Here is a 23,078-nt window from a genome sequence, read left to right on the forward strand (position 1 = left end):
GTTTGTGTCTACGGTATCCCACACCATGATTGGGGTAAAACAAATATAGATAAGGAAACCACATTCTTAACAAATTTCTGAATAAGCTGAGAAAAGTTAAGTTTTAGAACTGTTGAATTTCTTTTGTTCGTTAATGTTTTTTCACATATATATTTTGATCCCTTGACACACTTTTAAACTTCTTTCTGTCAATTTCCATGAAGATTGACTCCATCTCATGTCCCCTGATTCAATGGATGCCCCCCCCTGTTTGTTTTTCTAAAATGTCCAGCATGTATGCTGACTTCTTGTGGATAACGGGATCTGATTACACGAAATTCTCAAAATATATTTACTGATGACCATCAGCTGCGTTATCAAAGAGAATGCAGAGAAAACGAAGACTAGAAGTTTTTCACATACCCACACCCACACAAACACAGTAAGCTTGTTAGCGGGGTATCAAAGGAAAGAGTCCTTCCCAGGAGATAGGTACTCAGGGGTGGAGTCAGGATTCTCAGGATGCGTTCCCTCCAGCAATAACGTTGTGGAGCTACTTCCGGCCGGATCCTCTGGCGTGATTTGCAAGAATCCTCAGGCAGGAAATAGGGTCAATTTGGAAGCGACCCTGCGACCTTATGAGAAAGAAAAGTGGCCGGATTAGAGCCAGACTCACTGTTTCCAACATTGTCACCTCACAGCCTGGTGTTAAAGCGGAATATCGTACACGTCGTCGAAGGAAAAGGGAGATTATCCAGTAAAGTCGTACTCAGGGTAAACGGGTGGGTGGGGTGAGGATGGGGTTACCAAGTGACATGCTGAAGGGTAAGTGGGCTCGTAGGCTGAAACTTTGGCAGCAGCCACCACTCCCACCATCATCCATCCACTTCTGTCGTATTTTAGCTTAGGTCTGGTCATAAAGAGCACTGAACACGTCTCACAAGGTGATCCGAGATTAACGCCTTGTGTCACATGTCGGTTAATCCGGTTAAATCAAACTTATATGCGACTGTATCGTCAGCCTTTGTCAGGCTTGATGGCAGGCCAGAATATGACCAAAAAGACGGCCGTCATGGTGGAGATGATCCCCACGATGCTCAGCACCATGGAGACCTTGCCCTTCACGCGGGCGCGCGTGCAGTCGCCCTTCTCGTAGTCTCGGTTAGCCTTGACCGACAGAATGACGGCGAGGATGCCGAACGGGATGTTGAAGCAGACGAGAACGACGACAGCCAGACCCAGGTAGCTGCGTGGCTCGTGAGGGATGTGTTGTGACAGGACACTTCCATCTGGCTGAGTGGTGACGACCTTGCACCAGTCCTCCTCGTGGTTGCGGTCGTAGTAGGTGACGACAGCACCGGAACCGGAGGACGTCTTGGGCACGCGGGTCATCTCCAGGTCCACCGTGTTGGGGCTCGAATAACACAGCATGGTGATGGTAATGGTGATGGTGAAGATAAAGATGGTGGTGATCTTCTCTGGCAAGAACTGTCCGTCAGGCTTAGTCACGTGACTCTGGACACATCTTTGTCGGATTAACTTCGATTAGTGATGGTGGCACGGTAAACCTACTAAGATCGACCCTCAGCGCTTTTATCACTGACACCTGAAACAGAAAAGATACAAAGTATATTTTCAAAGGTTTTTTTTTCATGAAAATAAGCTATAAGACAAAGATACAGACAGACAAGACATCAAATATTAATGACTGATGCAGACAGTCGTAACTCCATTTTGTTTTAGGAGTGGATCAAACTTCTTAAGCTCATTCTCACAAGACATCACCTAACCAAATTTCCACAAATAAAAATGTAATAATGTAAAAGCAAGAATGAAGAGGTTTAGGCTTAGGAAATTTTTACGACCAGCCATATTTGTAGTTTTACACATACAACTACTTTTTTGATTTTATGCTTTTTTTTCTTGGTTGCTAAATATGTAAATTCCTCATTTAAATAAAGTCACTTTATGTCAGAAAAAACAGCATTTACTACAAGAAAGCAACATTACTTACAGACCTGTTCTTATATCATGCTGTATTAACTCCTGGCATCTAGCTCACATCGACTAAGATCGTCACATTATAAACACTCATTTGATTGCTAGATTGATGGAAACAAACGGAAAGTCAGAACATGTACGGACTGTTTGGCTTTCGATCTTTTTCCAAACAGAAAATGAGTATGATTAATATCAAATCACCAGGAAGGGAATCTGGTACACTCCCGGGGCTGGAAAACCCATCAATGTTGTTACAAAAATATTGTCTGGAGCGAAAGTTCTGAACGTGACTGAGCTCATATGCCAGCACCAGAGTATGTGGAGAAATGTAGATGGTCAACCTACCCGGCTGAAGTTTTGTATTTACAATCAGATTAACATCAATCCAAATGTCCCTAACACCACCTCTGAAGTGTGATTAGTCTTAAAACCATGATCAGATTTTACCAGACTTGCCTCTCTGAAATTACATCGATTTGTAATCCTTCAAAATTCTCTGTAAGCTGATGCTTCTGGGGGCCCGCAAATAGCATGTATTAAAGGTCAAATGTCAAAGAAATACGAGAAACCCAAGTGACAAGTACTGTCTAATGTTTCATAGGACCTTCGTACACAACTCTGTCAGGGCGAGAAATCAGTAAACAAAACTAATAAATTTGCAAGATAAACCACATATTGTAGCCGTTGGTCTGTATACATTTTATTTGAAGTAACTATTTTTTTTGTAACAAGCATTTAAAATGAAAATGTCAGTTTAAACTCCTTAGTGCAACGACCCTAAAATTTATACAATTTCCTACCAAAATGTTAATAATTTGTTTTTAACATGTTTGGAGAAAGAGCGAGCGCGCAAGACACTCAAGCTGTCGGATTCATTAGAATAACAAGAAGATTTTATCTCAATTAGCTCATAAACAGACCACGAAAGGTCACCAAGACAGATCGAAGATGCTGCAAATGGGGAATTCTCACAGCAGGAGCCAGTCTACTGATGGAATGTCTATTTTTCTCACAATATCTGAGGACAGAATGTTTCAGTAAGGACGAAATCATTTACAAACCTCTTCACTCTTATACAACCTCTTTCCAACCTCTTTCCAGACTAAACAAGCGCTGGAATAAAATAAATACTGCAGTAAACATATCAGAATACTCATGATTAAATAAAATCGAGGGGTTTACTAACTAATTGAGTATTTAGTTTGAAATAATTGGTTTGAAATTCCCTTCGGGAGTGTTAGACAGCGGGCGTGCAGGATGTGTGCATCAGGTCCAGTTTGTTGTGGGATTTGTTTGTCTTCCCAGGCTTGAAATTCATAGTCTGAGCTCTGCAATTAATCTGCATAGCCATTTGTCTGGCAAACCAGGTCCTTACACCCCTGAGAGACACAACACACCTCATGGTAGTCCGGCTCCGACATGAGAAGTCGTTGCTGCATGTGCTTGTGTACAGACTGTCTGATGGTCCTTTGCATATAAATTTGTTATTATTTGTTCAAATTTTCAATTTGTTTCGTTTTGTTTTTTTCTGTCTTTCTACCCTTTGTTCCATTTTTTTGCCAGTTATTTTATGATCACAATTTTTAAGTTTTCATTATTATTTAAAAAATTAAATCGAGTATATTGACGTCAGCAAGTATTAATGCTCAGACTTCAAACTGAATTCAAACTGTCATTCATACTTACTGACGATGCGAAGATTGTAAATGCACAATCTTCAGCGCGAGCTAAGTTAGAAAACTTTCTGAAAGGTAAGGAAGCCAATATAACAATATATCTTACTCCTCGGCAAATTGAAGTTTTTTTTCCTGTCAGTCCGCAAACCTCTAACAATACTAACCCCACATTCACACACTCATAGTGCTTTCTTACTTTTCTCCATTTCCTTCTTCACAGCCTGCCAGCCAAGTGTGAGAAGAGCTTGGGTCGTAAAGTAAGGACTTGCCCCCAGACATAACATCAAAAACTACCCCACCCCTACAAAAAATCCGTTAAAGGAAGGTCTGTACAGTTTGAAAGGCTCTGTAGACAGTTGTGAGGTGATGAAAACACGTCAACCAGCGACAAGGACACAAAAGTTGGCAGAAATGCAGAAATATTTCTGAGGCAGAGTCGTGTTCAGTCATCAAAGGAAGATTGTCCCAGGCCTCTGCCCGCAGCTGCCACAGGAAAATGGGAAAATCATGGAGGGACAGACGAGCTGTCGATTTCGGAGTAAATGAACTAGAAACAATTTCCCTGCTTTCTCCCTCAAGCTTACATTTTTGGTGGTGTAGAAATTATTATCGACAAAGTATGTTTGATAAAGGCGGCTATTCTCCCTGTTAAAGGACATCAGCCAGGACCAGTCAGTACGTGAGTGTCGATGCACATTGTGTTTGTGTCAATGAGCTTGGTGTGGATGTGTTAATGTGCAGGATGTGTAGGAGTGAAAAGATGTGTAAATGTGTTTTGTAAATGTTAATCAAGGTGTGTCTACTGGTAAATTAAAAGTTGAAAGTCAAAATACCCTGACTTCCAGAAATACTTTGGGTTTCGCCACGGAAACATGAGTGAGTCTGATAAATGATAAACATTTTCAGCAAAACATCTTTCTCACCATCATCATTAACTGTCGTCAACAACAGCATAATTTACACTAATGATATTATATTGTGGGTGGAGACAGAGAAACATGACCGTTCATATATATATATGTGTGAGCTCACGGATGTAGTGTACACTAGACTTCACACTGCGTGTGATCAGCAGTGAAGACAATGGGTGGACCTATGTACATCTCGGTTTTAACTGTAAATATGACTGGAATATTCTTCTGTCTGTCTGCAGGGCACTTCTACAGTTAATCCACCAGCTTCGACACGAAACTAAAATACTTTCTTTTCCCCAGGCTGACAACCCGGAGTGAGTGAGAACCACAGACTGTATCTACTTTGTCATGAAAAGAAAAGCCTGAAATGTCAGAAAAGATTAAAAAAGGACAAAGATGAAAGTTTAGGCAAAAGAATCGATGAAGTCTTTCAGCTACTCTGCCAGAACTGAAAGCTCTCAAGGCAGAGTGAGAGAACTCAAGATAGTGGTTTTTAATAAAAGTGACAAAAATCAAAGCAACCGATAAACAACTGCCAATTAAATCGCATTAAGGACACAGAAAAAAGGTCAAGGAGTGAAACACATTTTTTCAGGTGGATACTTGCTAGCACTCCTACCCTCCTAAAAATAAAAATAATACCGAATATTTTTCTCCCTTTCATGCCAAAAGCTCACCTCATTAAAATATTCTAAATGTCATGGCACGGACACATCCATGACAAATGTCTTAAATATCTAAGCAAATTATATATATATATATTCTACATATCTAAACATATAATGCATATCTAAACAACCTCATAGTAGGAATGCTTTTCCACATTCTCGACAGATATGCTGGTGGTTTGTTTTTATTTTGCTGGAAGACGAAAAATAAAAATATGTGAGGGTGTTCACGCGACTGTCACAGACATTTGTTCAGTCGACAAGCAGGAAATGATATGGGTCGGTGGTCTAAAAATTAATGAACGCAGGAAACACATGGCGTGTTGATGACACAGGCCTTCCTACTCCAGTGACGGGATAAATGAGGAGACAAAAAAATCAATCAAAAGATGAAGAAAAATAGCATAGGGACCTCCCTGGGAAACGAACAACCAAACTAAGCAACTTTTATAAGAAGGACAAGATTCAATTTGCCGTTTGTCCAGGATTGCTTTCAAAAGAAAAAAAAACAACTAGAAAAGGACAACATTCACATGGTTATAAAAAGGTTAATGACATTAGTAGCCAAAGCTGCAAAGGTACAAAAAATGCCTCGTTCTGACTGCCTGCAAGATGGCGCTGCAAGTCGAATGAGGAGGAAGACGCGCATGAACCCTTCCCCTAACATTCCAAATAACTGAATCATTCGGTCTGTCAAAACAAAGGAAGAACGAGTCCTGGGATGAGTTAAAATAATAAAACGAGTGAGTGCAGTCAATCGAGTGGACTGCGTGGACCAGAACTGTGACGAGAGGACCAACGAGTGGATGGCGTGTGGCGATGGTGGCGGGAATCTTCCCGAAGCATCTGTGCTGGCCAGTCAAGAGTCGTGGATGCCGATCCTCAGAAAATGTAAAATTATCTGTTGTTTTATCTCGAATCACAAGCCTGCTTAAAACACAAGCGAGGGGGAGGTCAGTGTATAACTGTACTTTTTATTTCGCATTAATGCAAATTTGTCACAAATGTTGTATTTGTTTCTACATAATGTCCTATTTGTTCCACGCAATAGTCCGAGTGTTGGGATTCCTATGCAGAGAAATTATTCCGGTTGAATGTGCAGCCACTGACGCGCCATCTATCGCCACAATTGCAGAACCAGTGCACACCAGTCACGCCATTGCATAATTCCTGCTCCTCGCGAAGACTTGGAGCGTCAGCCGTGACTCACTATACGGAACTCATATTCTGGGATTAATTTAGATAGTTTTTATCTCTTCCTAATGCAAAAAATAAATAAGAAAAAGTGAAAAAAAGAAAGATTACAAATGATTCTAATTCGTGCAAACAGGTGCCGCCATCTTTACACACAGATGCTGTCATGTGACGCACACAGCTGCCTAATGAGATACTGAGTGAGTGATTTGTTTTATTTATTTTATATGGACTATTTTTGCTTACAGTATTTAATTTGACTACAGGAAACAAAGCAACAAGCCCGGCTTTAGGTAGTTTATTATTGATGAATCTGAACATTGTGCGGATCTTTACTTTGTATCGGTAGTGTGATAATGATTATGTACTAATTACATTTTAAATTTAGTTATAAATTAAATCATCATCATCATCATCATCATCATCATCATCATCATCATCATCATCGCTGCACTACATCTTAATAAAAGACTAATAATGTCACCGCCGAAAGCAGCAGACTTAGTGGTGCAGCTCCTGTACGGATTTGACAGACCTGTCTGATGCAAGCTTCAGGTTTTCCAATTATACAATTCTCCCGATGGGAAGTTGGAACCTGTGGCATCTTGAAAGGCCCTCGGAAATGTGTTACCTCAAAGATTGTCTTGGCTAGACGCGGGGAAATGTCAGCAAGCACTTCAAACGCAGTCGCTGATTAGGCACGGTGGACCCGGATTGGCCGAGTACATAAGCGGGCGGACAGAAGCCCCGCCATTTTCACTCAGGCAGTCGTATAATGGCCGCAGTTACCGGCACCCAGGCTCACAGAAAGGGGTTTTCTGAGAAATACCAGCGCATATTTCGCATTAGTGTCAGAAGAGAACGTCAGATCAGTGTTTGATTGGACGAGAGAAATAACTCTCGTTTTGGGCGACTCATCGCAGTGTGTATTTGTGTTTGTGTGTTTGTGCTTGTGTGTTTGTGTTTACGTTTGTGTGTTGTTTGTGTTTGTGTGTTTGTATTTGTGTTTGTGTTTGTTTGTGTTTGTGTTTGTGTTTGTGTTTGTGTTTTTGTGTGTTTGTTTGTGTTTGTGTTTGTTTTGCGTTTGTGTGTGTGTTTTGTGTGTGTTTTTGCTTGTGTTTGTGCTTGTGTTTGGGCTTGTGTTTGTGTGTGTTTATGCTTGTGCTTGTATATGTGTATGTGTATGTGTATGTGCTTGTGTTTGTGTGTGTGGCAATTTTTGTGTATATGAAGGTCAGTCTTTTGTGCGTAGTCCCCACACCCCCACAAATGTTCACATTTACTATTCTTGAATTTAGACATAAAATAGAACAACTCAGAATAAAAGTGGAGTAATACTGAAAAATAAAAAGTGTGTCAGGTTGAATGAACAGGTTTAAAAAATGTAACGAAAATGTCATGATGTTTTTGTGTTGTTTGCAGTCTTCTAGGAATCATCACAAAATCGCACAAAAACTGTCTAATCTGTTTGTCAAATAGAGCTCTGCTGTAATCAAGATCATTTGTATGGCTTACTGTCACCGATACACTGTCCTTAAAATATACTGCTTGCAAAGAAAAGAAAAAAGACAAAAGAAATATTTAGTAATGGTTCAATAAACTAGATGGATAGAGTGAAAGATGGAAAGACTCCAAGAGGGAGAGAAACATAGAAAGAAAAAGGGAAGAAGAAACATAAACTTCCACGTATTTGTGAGTGGAAGAGTCTTTATTCATCCATCCATCCATTCATCTATCGATCCCTCCACAAACGGCGTGCATCTGTCCCTATGGACCGATATTTTAGAAGAAGCATCACACTTTTTTCTTCTTTAAGAAAAAGAACTCCTTTCGGCAAGGAAGCCTTATTACCCTCCACAGGCCCTATATTTAGACACTCAAAGGAGGGCGGTATTGCGGTACAAACCTCGGCATCGAACACGACAGCCTAGATTTACTGTCAGAAATAAGCAGAAAATGTAAGCAGAATCCCTTCTCCGGTCCATTTCACCACAGGACAAAAACACATTGGCTGGCTGAGAAAAGTTACATCTTTGTCTGTGCTTAGCGCATCCCAAGAGTTCGTCAGATCATGCACGCACCCTGATGACGGGTGCAAAGCACGAGAATCAAGCACCCGAACGTCAGACACAAAAACGCATGCGCAGTGGTTTGCTTTATGTCAAATGGAATCCGACATGCGAAGGTCCGTGACAGTTGTTTTACAGCAGGAAAGCAGAAAAAAACTGGACCTGCAAAAATAAAATAAGATGAAATAATACCGGACTTCAGCTTTTCATTTTTATTAACAGACAACCTGGCATCGGGTGGAATTAGGAAATGTTATTGGCACACAAAGAGTGCTCGTCGTGACAGCCATCAGGAACGGGTGTCTCTAATTCATTTGTGCGTGTGCTGGATTCACTTCAGGAATGCAGCAATATCTCAGACACTTTGGTCCAGAAAATCACTTTTATCTTGCGCATAAAAAGCATTTGCTGTTAAAACAGCAGAGTGTAGGAGTTTTCAACAAACTCATTCCTTTTTTTTTTTTGAATTGCTTTGACGAACATGGCAAGCAACAACGTGAACTAGTTTTTTTTCTTCCTTCCAATTATAACTGTCCGCTGCAGGATGCTTGAGGACCCAACTTGTACTCTGTGTGCTAATCAAATAAGCGAAGAGGATTTATTCAGTGCATAGTTTAAACATGTTCAGAAAAATGATAGCAAGACCATAAGGTTCGACCCGCCTACGATATGACAGATGGAGGGACCGCTGCAAGTGATGATGGCAGTCCTCTAGTCAGTAGAGTCATAGCCAGACACAGGACCACTTCCATTGTGGGGATCACATTTCACGAGGATACCTGTAATATTAAAGTCTTGGTCTTTTTCTGTCCTTTATTGTTACTGATGTTTCTTGGTGCCTGCTGTCATGCTCGGTGAGAATGAACTGTAACCGTAAGTTCTCACGACTGTTGATCGGACAATGCATGGATTGCGATGAGTTTTAATATGGAAAGTTGTAAACATTTTGAAATTTTGTGTGATGGACGTGTGACTGCTGAGTTTCTGACAAATGAGTTTTGTGTACTGCTAACTGCAGACAGACGGTGTTAACAATCTCAAGCCCTGGATTTCAATTTTCTTAAAATATTATTTAGTATATATATATATTTAGCCCATTGCTCAACCATTGCTTACATAGGCTGTAAATAAAGGAAATTAAATGAGACTATGTCATTAAAAAATAATAAAAGGAAAAAAAATGACAATCTGACTTACTCATATGAGTATCTTAATTTTCTTTTTACTTTCAGTCTTTTTTTATATCCTGTTTGCAGTGTTAGACGAAAGCGAGTGGAACAGATGGTGAAGGACTATCCAATTTGAAAAATGTGGATGGAAATTGCATCGAATATTTGTTGTCGATAATTATCTAAACTTCACTCGCAGGCATGCACAGATTGTCGCACGCACACATAAAGTATCCTACTCTGTGCATTTATTCTCGTTCAATTATTTATATTTAATGCACACAGGACCAAAGGAATAGAGACTAATATATTGACATTCATGTACGCGATTTGTACACGAAAACGATCATTTTAATGTATTTCAGCATACTATTTATTAATTATCTATTTTATGCATAGTTTTTAATAAAATCTTTGTCTTGTTTCAATGAAAAGCATGCGCGTGCACACACCTAAGAGATGAGATGACTAGCTTTGCTAGTTCTTTCCTAATTTATCCATCTAAATAAAATATTTACAGTTTTTTTGTTTTCCCCAAAACATTTTTTTTTTGTCATTTCTCTCCATTCATCTCTCTGTCCATCACAAAATCCTTCACAATGTGCGATGATGAAAGCTACTTAGCTCCCACATGAACCCTTAACGAGTACCGGTCCTGGAATGGTCTTCAAGCATCTTCGTGAGCCGATGAAAATGTCTACTGAGTGAGACTGAAAAACAAACTCGACTAAACCATTGTAAGACTTCTGTTATTTATGCCTCTTGCTGGAAGGTCGGCTGTACTGACACAGACATCCGTGTACATAAAATGGAAATGGTTTCGTCTGCTCCAAGTTATTCATCATCTCAGAATCTTCAGACCATCCCAGACATGATTAAAGAGTTTCGCTCGCAAACAAACGTAATAACAAAAAATTTAGAGGCTGGGTTCACGAAGCGAAGGTAAGTCGTCGTCACGGGTAAATCAGGGGCGGCCATCTTCTCCTAATTATTAAGTGGGATCCAGACACGCGGAAGCTGCTGTACCCTTGTAACCGAAGTTATAAATTAGTGACAAATATTCTGGGATAAAAGCAACTTAAAAAACTATCCACGTGATCTGGAAAGTGCATATAACCATAGAGACAAGGCTTTGCTGACCTTAATGTTTCCTTTACGCCTATGGTTAATGACTTACCGTGGCTTCATGAATACGGACACATACCGTAAAGGGCAAGGAGATAAAAAAGTGTTTTTAGAGCTGTTTGAAATGATATTAACTTCTAAAAGCCACAAAAAGTCAGAGATTGTACAGCAACACCTTTGTTCTTTCACAGACTTCTTTAACCTCATTTTTTAAAACCTAGATCGCCACAAGATGCTTTTAAAGATGAGATACGTTTTACAGAATTACTAATTCTTGTAAAGAAAAAATGAAATAATGAGTGAGTGATACACAAAATTAATGTGTGTGTGGGTGTGAGCACGTGCGCGCTCCTTAAATAGAAATCTCAGTTTTATCCATGCTATCCAATGTCATGTATTCACACACACACACTAAAACACACACACACACAAAATACGGGATGTTATTTAAAGAACACACGCAACCAACATCCCTAACCAATCCTCAACTAATCAGCCCGAGAAAAGACTCCACCACCCGTGACCAGCGGCTATCTCTACACCCGCCTACAGGTGGCAGGATGGAGAAGACATATCAGTTCTCTCCCCGTGTCATTCTGGAACGTCCTCCCACAGACGTAACCATGGCGACGGTCCAGCTGCCACAGACGTCATTCGCACCTCCGCTGGGCAGCTGTTCACGCTTGGCTCTTTTCAGCCACTGAAGACCGTTTACCCGGAATAATGCTTCCCTAACAGCCGGCACACAAGCTCTTTTACTTACTTAAGTGGTCTCTGGATGGGAACCACTCTAGTCTAGACTTTAAATTGTCGGCCATTTTCGTGTCGCCATCGTGTTGCCACGTGACAGTCACTGAACGTCTGTTACATAAATAGAGCAGTTATTGGTGGATTGCACGTTTGCTTCTTCAAGTTTCGTTAGAAAATGAGTCACCTTGTGGTTTATATATATATACAACCGTTGAAGTTGTTTAACAATTTTATTTTGCATAAGAATACTCATACTGGTAAATATAAGTATGATACTGAGGATAATAGCGGTCTGTCGTTGTTCTTTGCGTCTTTTTTTCAAAGCCATCGTTCTTATCCCTCAGTTTATGCCACTATACTTATTGTACTGTCTTTTTACTAATATTATTTTTCTTTTCTGTTTTATTTACTGGTGCTTTAAACTAATATTTTTACTTCTTATATATTGTGAATACCTACCTGTCAACCTCTAAGACTATATCACGCCAAGGCAGCCAGCCCTACACACAGATGCCAAAGCAGAGAAAGAACAGCGTGCCCGAGATGAGAGCTGAACCGAGGACAGCCAACTCTCACCGTTCTGCCACAAACCACCCGATTATAAAATTCCAACCGGACAGACATGGTGAGTTAAATAAAAGTGTGTAAAAATGAGATAGAGGCGACACATGCATGTTTATAAATTTAACCAAATGGTATGCAAACAAATAAAAGTAAACAAACATGCAAACAAGCTCGCACGTGCACACAGAACGTATGCACAAATGTCGGTTTAGAACAATCGACATAATGACAGGACACCGCAAAATCAATAAGAGAATATAAAGACTATTTCTTGTTCCTTGCAATATATATATCGGAGCCCCACCCACCATATAAAACAGCCAGACATGAGCCCACGAGCAATCATAAAAAGACAGCAACAAAAATTGCTGCAATTTAATTTAGAAATTGCTCGATATCTTGATCACCCAGAATGTTACCAAGCCGTCCAGCGAAATAACAGCTCCACCGAAGAGTTCAATCTGCAGGAAGGGCAATGAAAAAAGAGTGATCACCCCAGGGAAGGTTTCAACACCCTGGAATGTTATGTGGATAATTCATTTCCACCCGGCAGCTCCAGTGTCTGTTGAAACCAGCGCAATGTGCAGCACGGTGCTGAGGACAAGTGCACTTGGTCAGATGGTGGAAAACATCCGACTCGACCCAGGTGAACTCGGGGCTTATTAGTGTTATCCACACTTTTCTTTGAGTCCTCTCCACTTTTGCCTTGACAATGACAAGTGTCTGTCGGAAGCAGGTGCTTCTAACAGTAGAAACAACAAAAAGAAAGCGTAAAAATTTCTAAATTTTACACTTGCTTCAGGCGGTGATTAAACAAGGCAAAAGGCAGTATTTAATTTGAAAATAAAAAAACATTTTTTTATCAATAAAAACTTTTAAAATTTTTAAAATCTCTAGCTAGAAATGCTATGTTCTTAACTGTTACTGCTCAAGTTCAATAACCTGTCTCATTCGAAAGAGAGCAAAGAAAGATTTTTCTTTCATAAAGCATGGGGAATGTTTAAACGGCGCATTATCTTCTTTAATTTGTGGTTCGTTAAGACAAGGCCACGATTGTTGTCTTTGTCGGTGTTTGGGCATGTCCTCGTCCTGGCCTTGTTGATTCTGGATTTGAGGCATCTCAGCAGCAAGGTGTAGGTGACTGGTTGTGAGCCAGTCCATCTCGCCAGTGCCAAGGTGCCGTCCTCATTTCTAGTGAAGATTCATGTTCATAGTTCTCTGCAAGCTCTAGCAGTTTGAGACCCATGATTTGGCTTCACCCTGGCCGAATTAACCCACGGTTCCTGCCCATTGTTGGCAGATGTTAAGGTCATCCTCGGCATTTCAGTCACAGCAAGGGTTTCTATTTTTGTACTGCTTTTGTAATCTTGTCTGTTTGTTGATAAAACTCCTCCACTTTGTTTTATGCTTGAACTTACAAGTATATACTTTACAATGATGTCGTTGTAAGGGCCGGCAGAGATGCGAATGAAAATCAGCCCGTTGGTCATGGGTGTACAGCCATTCTGATCGCATCCCTGTCTGAGGAAGTCCAAGTCATGTGAGTATATCTTTCCCATCGTACCTGGAGTTTGAGGCTCTCATCAGTTGCTGTCTCCTCAAATCCCGTCATCTGACCTCTATCAGTCTCGTATGTCCCACCGGCAATCGTTCTAGTTCAAGGGGTAGCTGTATCATTGTGCCGGACTGGTGTAGTGTGCCGGACTGGATAGTCCACGTATAAATGGATGTTCCTTCTCTTCACATTGCAGTCTGCTTTGGTTTCAGTATCATAATCTTCGCTATCTCCACTCTGGAGCCTGCCGGTAGGGTGCGCTGTCGTTATTGATTCACGTCTCGACCGATCCGTCTCTGGACGCATACACTTGGTGGCGTACATCTTTCTCTCCGAGAGAACCATAACCGATGGGTGGAGCTGGTCACAAACACGTAGGCACTGGTCCCTGGCCGGCGATTTCATCCTGGTAAGACTTCGCCAGCTGATGCCCTGATCATCATTTTCTGTAGGAGTTTACTCCCTTTGCCTTTATCTTTCTTAAGAAAGGGTTCCCCTTGGCTAGGATGATGGTGGACGGAAAATGATAAGGTGTGTGTTATCCACTCACACTCTGCGGCAAACACAAAAATCTCGTGTGATCCTTTGATGAATACAGTTGGGACCAGAATTACACGACAACAACTTGACTTCTTAAACTAATCAAAAAGTTGGAAGCAAATTTTCACTTTTACTTATTTTGGTTAAGAAATATCTAACTGAAAGATCGGTTGTCTTAAAACAATCTTTATAATAGAGAGCCACATGAAAATGGAAAAAAATATATCCGATTTAAAAACCCTCTTCGATTTGCTACGTACCTTGTACACCGACCCACATCTTTAGAGAAGTCTGAACTGACCTCTGACCTCAGATGTCTCTTGTAAAAAAAGTCTCTTACTGAATCCTACACTCTCAAAGTTACAACTCCCTGGAATCGCAAATGCAGTAAAACCAAAGTCTGCCATAAACAGAATGTCTCAGATCAGTGGCCGACTTGCAGGACATGGCAACCACCTCTTGGCAAACCTTCCTTCCGGCATTAAGCCTGTTATCTTCTCAGACACTTGATATCAGAATAATCACAAACAGTGCACAGAGGTTGCGGTCAGGGACCTCTAGGGCTGAACAGGAATCTGGACACAACTGCTGCATCTGTTTTGGTTTTTTGCAATGATGCATTCATCCTGTTCTGGCAGGACCATAATGACAATAGAGGAAGGTTCTGTTGGAAGAAGGATGGTGCTGAGGCCGATTGTGATCAACAACAAAATCCCTTGGCCTATTTTAACTTTGGGACATATGGTTTGTGTTTACTCATGCGGCTTGTGGCAGATTTTTTAACAGGGAACATATTATATAATAATTTAATACCGATAGGTGTGAATGCAAGTTAATTTAGAATATCGAACTTTGTTGGAAAAACTTTTCCATATTTAGCAGTAGCAACAAAAGACGGATGTTCAACAACAGATTACTGCTGAATCCTTGTAAGTCACTGACCTTAAAAACAGGGCAAAGAAGGAAACGACTCTAATCCAAGGCATAAGGAGTAAGGGGAGATGATTTATAAATGAAAAGTTTTCTACTTTCTATGAATTTTTTAAAATAATTTTACACGGTATCCACAGCTTTCACAGAGTGCGCCACTGGAATGAAGCACAGATTAGATACAACATCAAAGGAATGTTTGCCGTCTCTTACTCATCTATCAGTCGGTCGGCACATTTCTGAAGTGGGGTTGGAAGTGAACTCTGATCCCAATAACCGAAGGTAGTACTTTGCTCTGCTTTGAGAGAACGAGAGGGAAGGAGTAGGGTGAAAGGTGAAGAAAGCAGAGGGTGGGGACAAGATGGACGACGTTGTCTAGAGACAGCCTTCTACTGGGCTCGGGGGTGTGCGGGTGGAAGGATGGGGTGGAAGGAGCGGCTACTCTGAATTTGACAACCAGCGCATTGCATCTGCGTCCCTCATGCATAAACTTTATGAAATAAAAAAGACAAAAAAGAAGAATGAAGAATAAAAAATTGGGAGGAGAGAGAGAGAGACAGAAGATAGATGACAGACGTTAGGGAAATGCATTAATAATAATAATCCTAGAGAAAAGGATAGAGCTAGACAGAGAGACATTTTTTGACACGCAATGAAGGTCCTGGAGCACGAAGAAAGAAATTGAGAATTCTACATCGTAGAAAAAACAAGAAAAAAAATCTGCGTGGGTATGGATGCTTCTTTATTGTTTTTATCATAATAATTTGGGACTAAAGTCACTGTGAGTATCGCCATGTCAGACGTAAAATTATCCTTTCATTAAATTATGATGATATTTTCTGGACAGAAACTTGGTGTGAACCTTAAGTCCCTCAGACTACACCTTTTTGGTCAATGGTGTATTCGACCCTAAGCCTCTTGATGTCGTGTCCAGCAAGTACAAGTCAGGATGTGGCCTGAGAACATAGGAGTAAGGTGTGTGACATTTAGCAAGCAGCTCGTGCTCCCAATTAGGAGACGATGTCTTGTTTTGGAAAGTTCTGGCATCACGCGAGATTGTAGTGTCTCACGGCACTTACCAGCGAGAACAAGTGTCGGTGCCAGGGGTCTGGGTAAGTGACAGACACGTCTCCATGACAGCAGCATCGTCCGGACAAGGTTTGAATCAGAACTCATTAGGAGTTACCGGTAGAGTTCAGAGAAGGTCAAAGCTCAAGTGTTTTGCTGATATAAAGGTTGCATATTTCCAGTAAAAGTATGCGATGCTCAAAATCATTCCGATTTTGTGTTAGGATAATGCTTTTAACATCATTTGCCATCTTGAAACTAGCAAACAAATATACCGGAGACAGAAAGAGATATACACATGCGTTTGTGTGTTTGATTCTTCTCGCTCTTGTATTGTGTGTGTGACAGAACTGTGAGGGAGGGAAAGACAGAGAAAAGGAAAAAAAGAAAAAAAAGAAATAGAGAAAATAGTGATTTTTCCCGATGGCTAATTCCAGGAAAAGGTCAAAACACTCCGCCACGACCATTGTTGCTGTCACTGTCTCTACAATTTTTGCAATCTGCTGTAAGTGATCTGTCGGAGGCATGCGCTGCTTCTCCTACAACAGGATAAATGTTACATTTACATTGTGGACCTGCTCTTCAGAAATTACCTTCATGTCGGTGTTCACGATATGACATTGCACACACGAAAATAAAAAGTCTGTTGCTCCTATCTCACTAACGATAACAATTATATCTGCTTTTAAATTTTACATAAAATGTATATACATGCTAGAGCCTGCATCCTCATTCACATACCCTAAGAAGGCTTTTCTCTTAAGAGGATAACAGAAGACAGTGGCCTTTATCACATGATGTTCAGAACTATACAAAAATCAAAAAAATCAAACAAGAAGATGCAAACTAACAAAAAAAAAATGCTACAACCCACATTGGTAAAACCAACTAAGGTCGATAGACTCTCCTCGCCGACTTTTAACGCTCGAGGACCCAGTTTGTTGCTTATGTAAGGTACTCACATCATTAACAGTATTTTTGAGAGGACAACATGCCAACTTCCTGTCGACATATATTATTAAGTCAATAAGTCAACAACTACTTTTTTCCCTCAGACAACAAAAAAAATAACAAGAGGAGACCACAGCAGCAAAAACTTTTGTCAGAAATTAAAGTCCCAAATGGCATCTGACCCCCACTACAACTTCGAGTCTAGTAATGTTGTGATCAAAACACAGTCAATGGACTAATGACTTGGTAAAGTTCAGTCAAATTGCCTTTTTCACTAAATCGGAGTAAGCATCTACGATTAAAACATCACTATGCACAGGAAGAGGTCAAATTCCTCAGGTCACATTAGCATATGGTTTGAAAGTTTACTTAGTTAAACAACTTAAATATTTTTTTGTGTGCACACGATTTTGTACTGACAAGAGTGTGGAGGAAGGAAGAATTCTAATCAGGTCTTCACGCTGTATTAGTCTCCAAGTCGACTCGTGTCAGCGCTTGTCCATGCCAGAGCTCGGACTATGAGAGATGGCGGCTTATGATGATGGTGTCTCGGTGTCTGACTCCACTACAGTCGGTGCTCGCCCCGGCATTACAGATGGCCTCCTCGTGCAGACCTGGCATCACCCGTCATTCGTGGTCTTTGATCGATCTGTCTGCAGAGAGGAAGATGAGCTTGATGATCAGTCTTTGGCTCCCTAATATTATTCTAACTTCAAGTATTCTTTTGTGCTAATATGCTTACACGCTTTTTTTAAAGGTTTTTGTTCGCGGATCTTACTTTCCGTATAATAATATCAGACAATTTTTGACAACTGAATCCTAAAAGTAGTTTAATTACAAAGTTAAATTATATAAGTACGGTATTAGGAATTTAACTTTTAAACCGCTTATTGTAGCAATCAGTTAGTTACCTGTCGTGTATTATTTTCACTTACTAGTCGAATGAAGGAGTAGTATGCAAAACAATGTTAAGAAATATGAAACTTATGCCATACCAAACATTAATATTAAGTTATGACTCAGCCCTGAGACTGATTGCACTTTATTTTAGTCTAAATGTACTAAGTTGTAAAGTTAATTATCAGCTGAATTTTTAAGTCTAAACGAAAATTTAACTTTCAGGAGCAAAAGTTGACTCATAAATTTTAAAAATCTACATATCTGCACTAAACTACCTTTGCTACTTTCGACATTTGAAATTAATTACAGCAACCTCACGTAATGTTTTTCTGATTTTTCCTTGTTTCTATTCATCATTTTATTTGTTTCAGCCTTACATTAGCAAAAAGTCTATTTTTTGTTTTATTGTTTTTACATTTCCATCTGTGTTATTTTTACGACGCATGCGAATGAGCACAAAACGCAGCCACGTGATATTTATGTTTCCAGGAGGACAAGGAAACATTCAAGCTCGTACTATTGATGTCCCAGGAGTCCAAGCAAATCACGGGAAAATAATCTCGAAGATAAAAATGAGCCTAAGGTAACTCGTGAACCTTGTTGCTACCGACTAGAATCATGTGTTTTTCAAACAGAATGTGTAATTTTCTAACGTAACGAGGTCTTTTACTGTCTCTGCAAGTCGTTTCTATAGCAACTGTGCAGCAGCATTTCAAAGGGTAATATCAATGTATCATTGATGACCGTTTCCATCCATTTGGAAAACTATCCGCGGTGTTTACGACAGTTTCCTCTCTCTCCCTCTCGCTCTCACTCTCCCCTGGTATAATTTAACAAACCAAGTTCTTCTCCATAATGTTAGAAATAGAAGTACGCAAAATTGTATATAAGCTAAAATGCAGGTGCTTAATGAACAGCTTCTACCAAGGAAAGAGTATTTTTTAAAAAAGCACAAATTTTGTACGGATTTTAAATGGATTCATTTAGGACTGGTACTTTGTTCGCTGAACCAAAAAAAAACAACAACAAAAAACAAAAACAAAAACAAAAAAACAAAAAACAAAAAACAAAACAAAAACAACAAAAAATTATATGTGCATAAAATGAATAAAACCAGTATTTAAAGGACCTCGAATATTACTTTTCAAGTACATCACATCAACACAGCTTACAAGGCGAAGCAGCAAGAACTCCCTAGTACCGCAATCGTCGTATATCAAAATTAATTAAGCGAGATAAAAAAAATCTTGTAGGGGTTTGATATATGTTTGCGCAAAGGTGCTGACTTAAGTCCTTATTACACATTGTCACATGAAGTAAATGGTGAAGAAATCCGATCATCTGAAATTAAGATTGAATCCTATTCAGTAGAGTGTATTTCTTGCAATCTCTCACCAAGATGTAGAGATATTGTAGAGAAAATATCAGATATGCTTCATTGTTCACACATTTTAAAAATCAGTTACAGAGCTGGAAGAATTATTTATCAATTGATAACTGTCTTATTTTATTTGGTCAAACAAATTGCATTCCGCTTTCTAATTGCAAGTCAAATGCCATTGCTTGAATACAGTATGTCTTTGTCCTCCGGTCCCCAGATTTTGGCTAGAAAGGTTAGGGTTAAAGATAAGGATAATGATAGTTAAACGTATCTATAATAGTATCTATAAAATCGATAATTCTTTATCGCCCACTTCTATTCATTGATTACTCAGCTTAATTGGCTTACATCCTATGGTTGTTGTGTAAACGAGTTATCACAAAGGGCAAATGGTTACGATGCAATAACCTTTCAATCCTTCTTGATAGTAATGGCTTACCTCTCAAAAAGGTCCTTCACTCGCATCCTTTCTCTTATTTCCAAAGAACTTTGCCTTCGTAATTGCTGTTTACCTGGCTAAGGTTTACCTTGCCAAACTAGAACGTGACTACACCATGGCAACACTTTCTTTCTAAATGGGAAGATATTGAAAACGCATTTCACGGCCTCGTGCGCACACAATGGCAGAGGTCAGGGCAGTGCACTTCTTGTGATGTGCCGCCTCGCTTTCATTAACACTCAATCTCCGGTCAGCCACAGCTGTGGCCACAAACAACTGTGAAAACACAAAGCACAGTGTGTGGGAAGACCCTGGCTCGCCCCGCGCACGAACGGAGGTGAGCGTGTAGTGGAGACCTGTCCTCCATCCTGCCATAAACACTGATTGCCTCACTCACGTAATTATCAGGTGGACTGACGTACATCACGTACCGAGTTCATCATAATATCCATTTTCATAACAACCGGAAGTAGGCAAGCTGTTTGAGGATGTGTGTGAGGATACTCGTTGGTACATGTTTTTATGCGTACATGTCCGTGTGAATGAGAAAGAGAGATGGAGAACAAAAAAAACAAAAAAAAAACAAAAAAAAACAAAAAACAAACAAAAAAAAAAAAACAACCAACCAAATATCACTGTATTTAGAAAAAGCTCAGAGGAAGCAGATGGTCAAATAGAAGGCTGATGATCGACCTGGATACATAGTGGAAATTCTGCTTTTGACAGCAAAACAGAGGACTAGCAAGGAAGGCGAATAAATTGGTAATTTGTTTTGCTTTTTGCTTCAGATGACTTTTCGGCGTAATTAAAAATTGAAGAGAGCTCACAGACACGAGTTTCTGAATGTGACTCCTTTGCCTGAACACTGTGCAGCACAGTATCATCAAGCCAGCAGCCTCCACGCCAAACACGTGCCACGTAAGCCTACGTCCTGTCAGACAGCGACTGAGCCACGTGCAGCTCGGACTACAGACGAGGACAGAAAGTGTGATGTGTCTGATAGCATCCAGGCTTGCCCCTGTTTGTTTGTGATGGCTAGAGAGTGGCACAGTGTAGAAATGAGAGTAGGGCAAGGTGATAGGAAGAAATAAGTGTAGAGGATTGATACATCGAATGGAGAGACTTTAGTAACAAATTATTTATTATTTTTTTAGGTGAAGAGGATGGCAGCGGGATTCAAAAATCTTGATGTTTTAATCTTTTTCAAACCTAAGACAATTTTTAGTTATCTCCCTTTACAGTTTAATGAATATGATATGGTGAATATTGTGATTCTGTGTAAGAAACTGCAATATATAAACAATTACACGCTCATGTCGAGACAAAACACGCCAGAAGGTGAAGAACTCAACCTTTCACCCTTGAGACAAAATGTACAGGGTGGGACAGAGTTATAGATCCACGTCTACCCTTCTGACCACTTCGCTCGTGGATGCACACAGGGAGCATCCCTCCTTGACCCCCGACAGCCGCCATGGAGCTAATGTTGCTTGCATCAAGCAAAGACAGCTTCCATCTCGTGTATTAACCGTTGTCCATCAAACAAAAAATATTAGTTACGCGTGGATGAGAGAAGAAATAACCGAGTATTAGCTGACGATTTTCGTCAAGCAAACCCATTTTCTTAAATTCGGAAGGAAATTCTCTCCATTACTATTTTATCAGTTAATGACAGAGGATCAGATCAACAAAGAAGCGAGGAGTTGAAGAAAAAAAATGTTTGAAAGCTTAAAGTCACACAGTTAATCGATAAACACGCACACTAAGATAAATGAATAATGATAATATCTATTAAAATATGTTGCACTTTAGTAGTAGTTAGTAATAATCTGTAGAGTTCATTTCTCATTCCATTTCTCATCGGGTTACACTGATTTACACTAACATGTGAAGTAGAGGACAACAGCACAATAAAACTACTGAAGTGTTGGTTATAGCAGCTGTGTGGAGATAAATAAATTATATTTGATGTAATAAAATACTTTAACAATCACGAAGATATCGAAATAATCAAGCAGACAAACGTCAATTATGTTATCAATACAACACACAGACAACATGTTGAGACCTTTTTTATACTAAGTGCTGGAAGAATGAACATTGCAGTTAAAAATGTAGCTTTTAGCATTAAAATGCTCGTTAACTTTGAATTATTAGTTTACTACATGAAGTTACAGCATGATGAATAATAAACTACAAGGCTTATCTCGAAACCCTCTTTCGAACTGTATAAAGTTTCAGTAATTGAGAAATAAAACATTTTTGTTGAGAGAAGGCAGATGCACATACATCAAAACAAACATCTATCTATTCTCCTGTTTTTCGTTGCCAGTACATATCTACACATTAAAATACAGATGAAAATAGGGATAAACAGATTGGTTGATACACAAGAAATTGACAGATTAATAATAAAAAAGTCAGAAAAAAACTGACAGAAATAAAAATAAATAAAAAATGCATCAACAATGAGGTTTAAAAAGAACAAAAATAACTGAAAGACAGAGAGTCAACTGAGCCATGCATACGAACATACAACTAAAGAAAGAGAAACAGAACAGCTGAGAAATAACATGGTTCAGAAGATAACAGAAGAGTTCAACAGACGACACCTGAGACTGCGTGACACCTGTAAGACACTTACTGGATACGTGGAGCCCGATGTCCGGTCACAGGTAGGTAGCTTGTCACCACCCTACAGATAAACTCCCTCCACACACACACATCCACACACACCAGCGCCTGTAAGGTTACGGAGCTGTGACCACACGAGCTGCGATGGAGACCAGGATGGAGACCATGTCACCACGACTTGCCCCTCACACCATCAGCGCTCCCTGTAACCGCCTGTCGCCTGCAGCTCCTTGTCTGAGACTGGTGCCGGCAGTCTGCCACCGTCCGTTGTCTCACGCTGCTCAGCTTCTTTTTTCTTCGTTTCCTCTCCGGCTTTGCAGTTCCTAACCGAGCTTTGTCTCCCCCTCCGAGAAGCCAGATAAATGGCACGACGATGGACGCGACAGGCGGGCGGCACGTGTGCGCGAGTGCGCGTGCTGTGATGGTGGCGGCTTCTGTCCAAACACCAGAGGTCTCTTCAAGCCAGAAGCGGGGCTAGACCCGCAGATAACACAACGTCTAATTTTGACTTGACAGATGAAGCACCTTCGCCATTGCTTCCTTAGAATCGAGTGCTGTGCTGGCGAGAGAA

The 23,078-nt window shown here is 40.1% G+C and overlaps 1 protein-coding gene across 2 annotated transcripts; it reads right to left on the bottom strand.

Annotated features, from left to right (window-relative positions):
* Window positions 1-248: 248 nt before the first annotated feature.
* Window positions 249-23,078, bottom strand: LOC112576118. 2 transcript variants are annotated; one of them, XM_025258374.1, is made up of 2 exons: window positions 22,518-23,078; window positions 249-1,585 (listed from the first exon to the last, which is right to left on the bottom strand). In XM_025258374.1, the coding sequence occupies exon 2, from the start codon at window positions 1,408-1,410 to the stop codon at window positions 997-999; it is 414 nt and encodes a 137-aa protein (XP_025114159.1). In that variant the 5' UTR covers window positions 1,411-1,585; window positions 22,518-23,078; the 3' UTR covers window positions 249-996. The 2 variants fall into 2 exon arrangements, with proteins under 2 accessions (XP_025114159.1, XP_025114168.1); XM_025258383.1 differs by lacking the exon at window positions 22,518-23,078 and adding an exon at window positions 19,874-20,116.

Source organism: Pomacea canaliculata, linkage group LG1, assembly GCF_003073045.1.
Source record: "Pomacea canaliculata isolate SZHN2017 linkage group LG1, ASM307304v1, whole genome shotgun sequence".
NCBI lineage: Eukaryota > Metazoa > Mollusca > Gastropoda > Architaenioglossa > Ampullariidae > Pomacea > Pomacea canaliculata.

Coding starts and splice junctions, on each gene's coding strand:
- LOC112576118 (XM_025258374.1), bottom strand. CDS start 1,410: ATGCTGTGTTATTCGAGCCCCAACACGGTGGACCTGGAGATGACCCGC.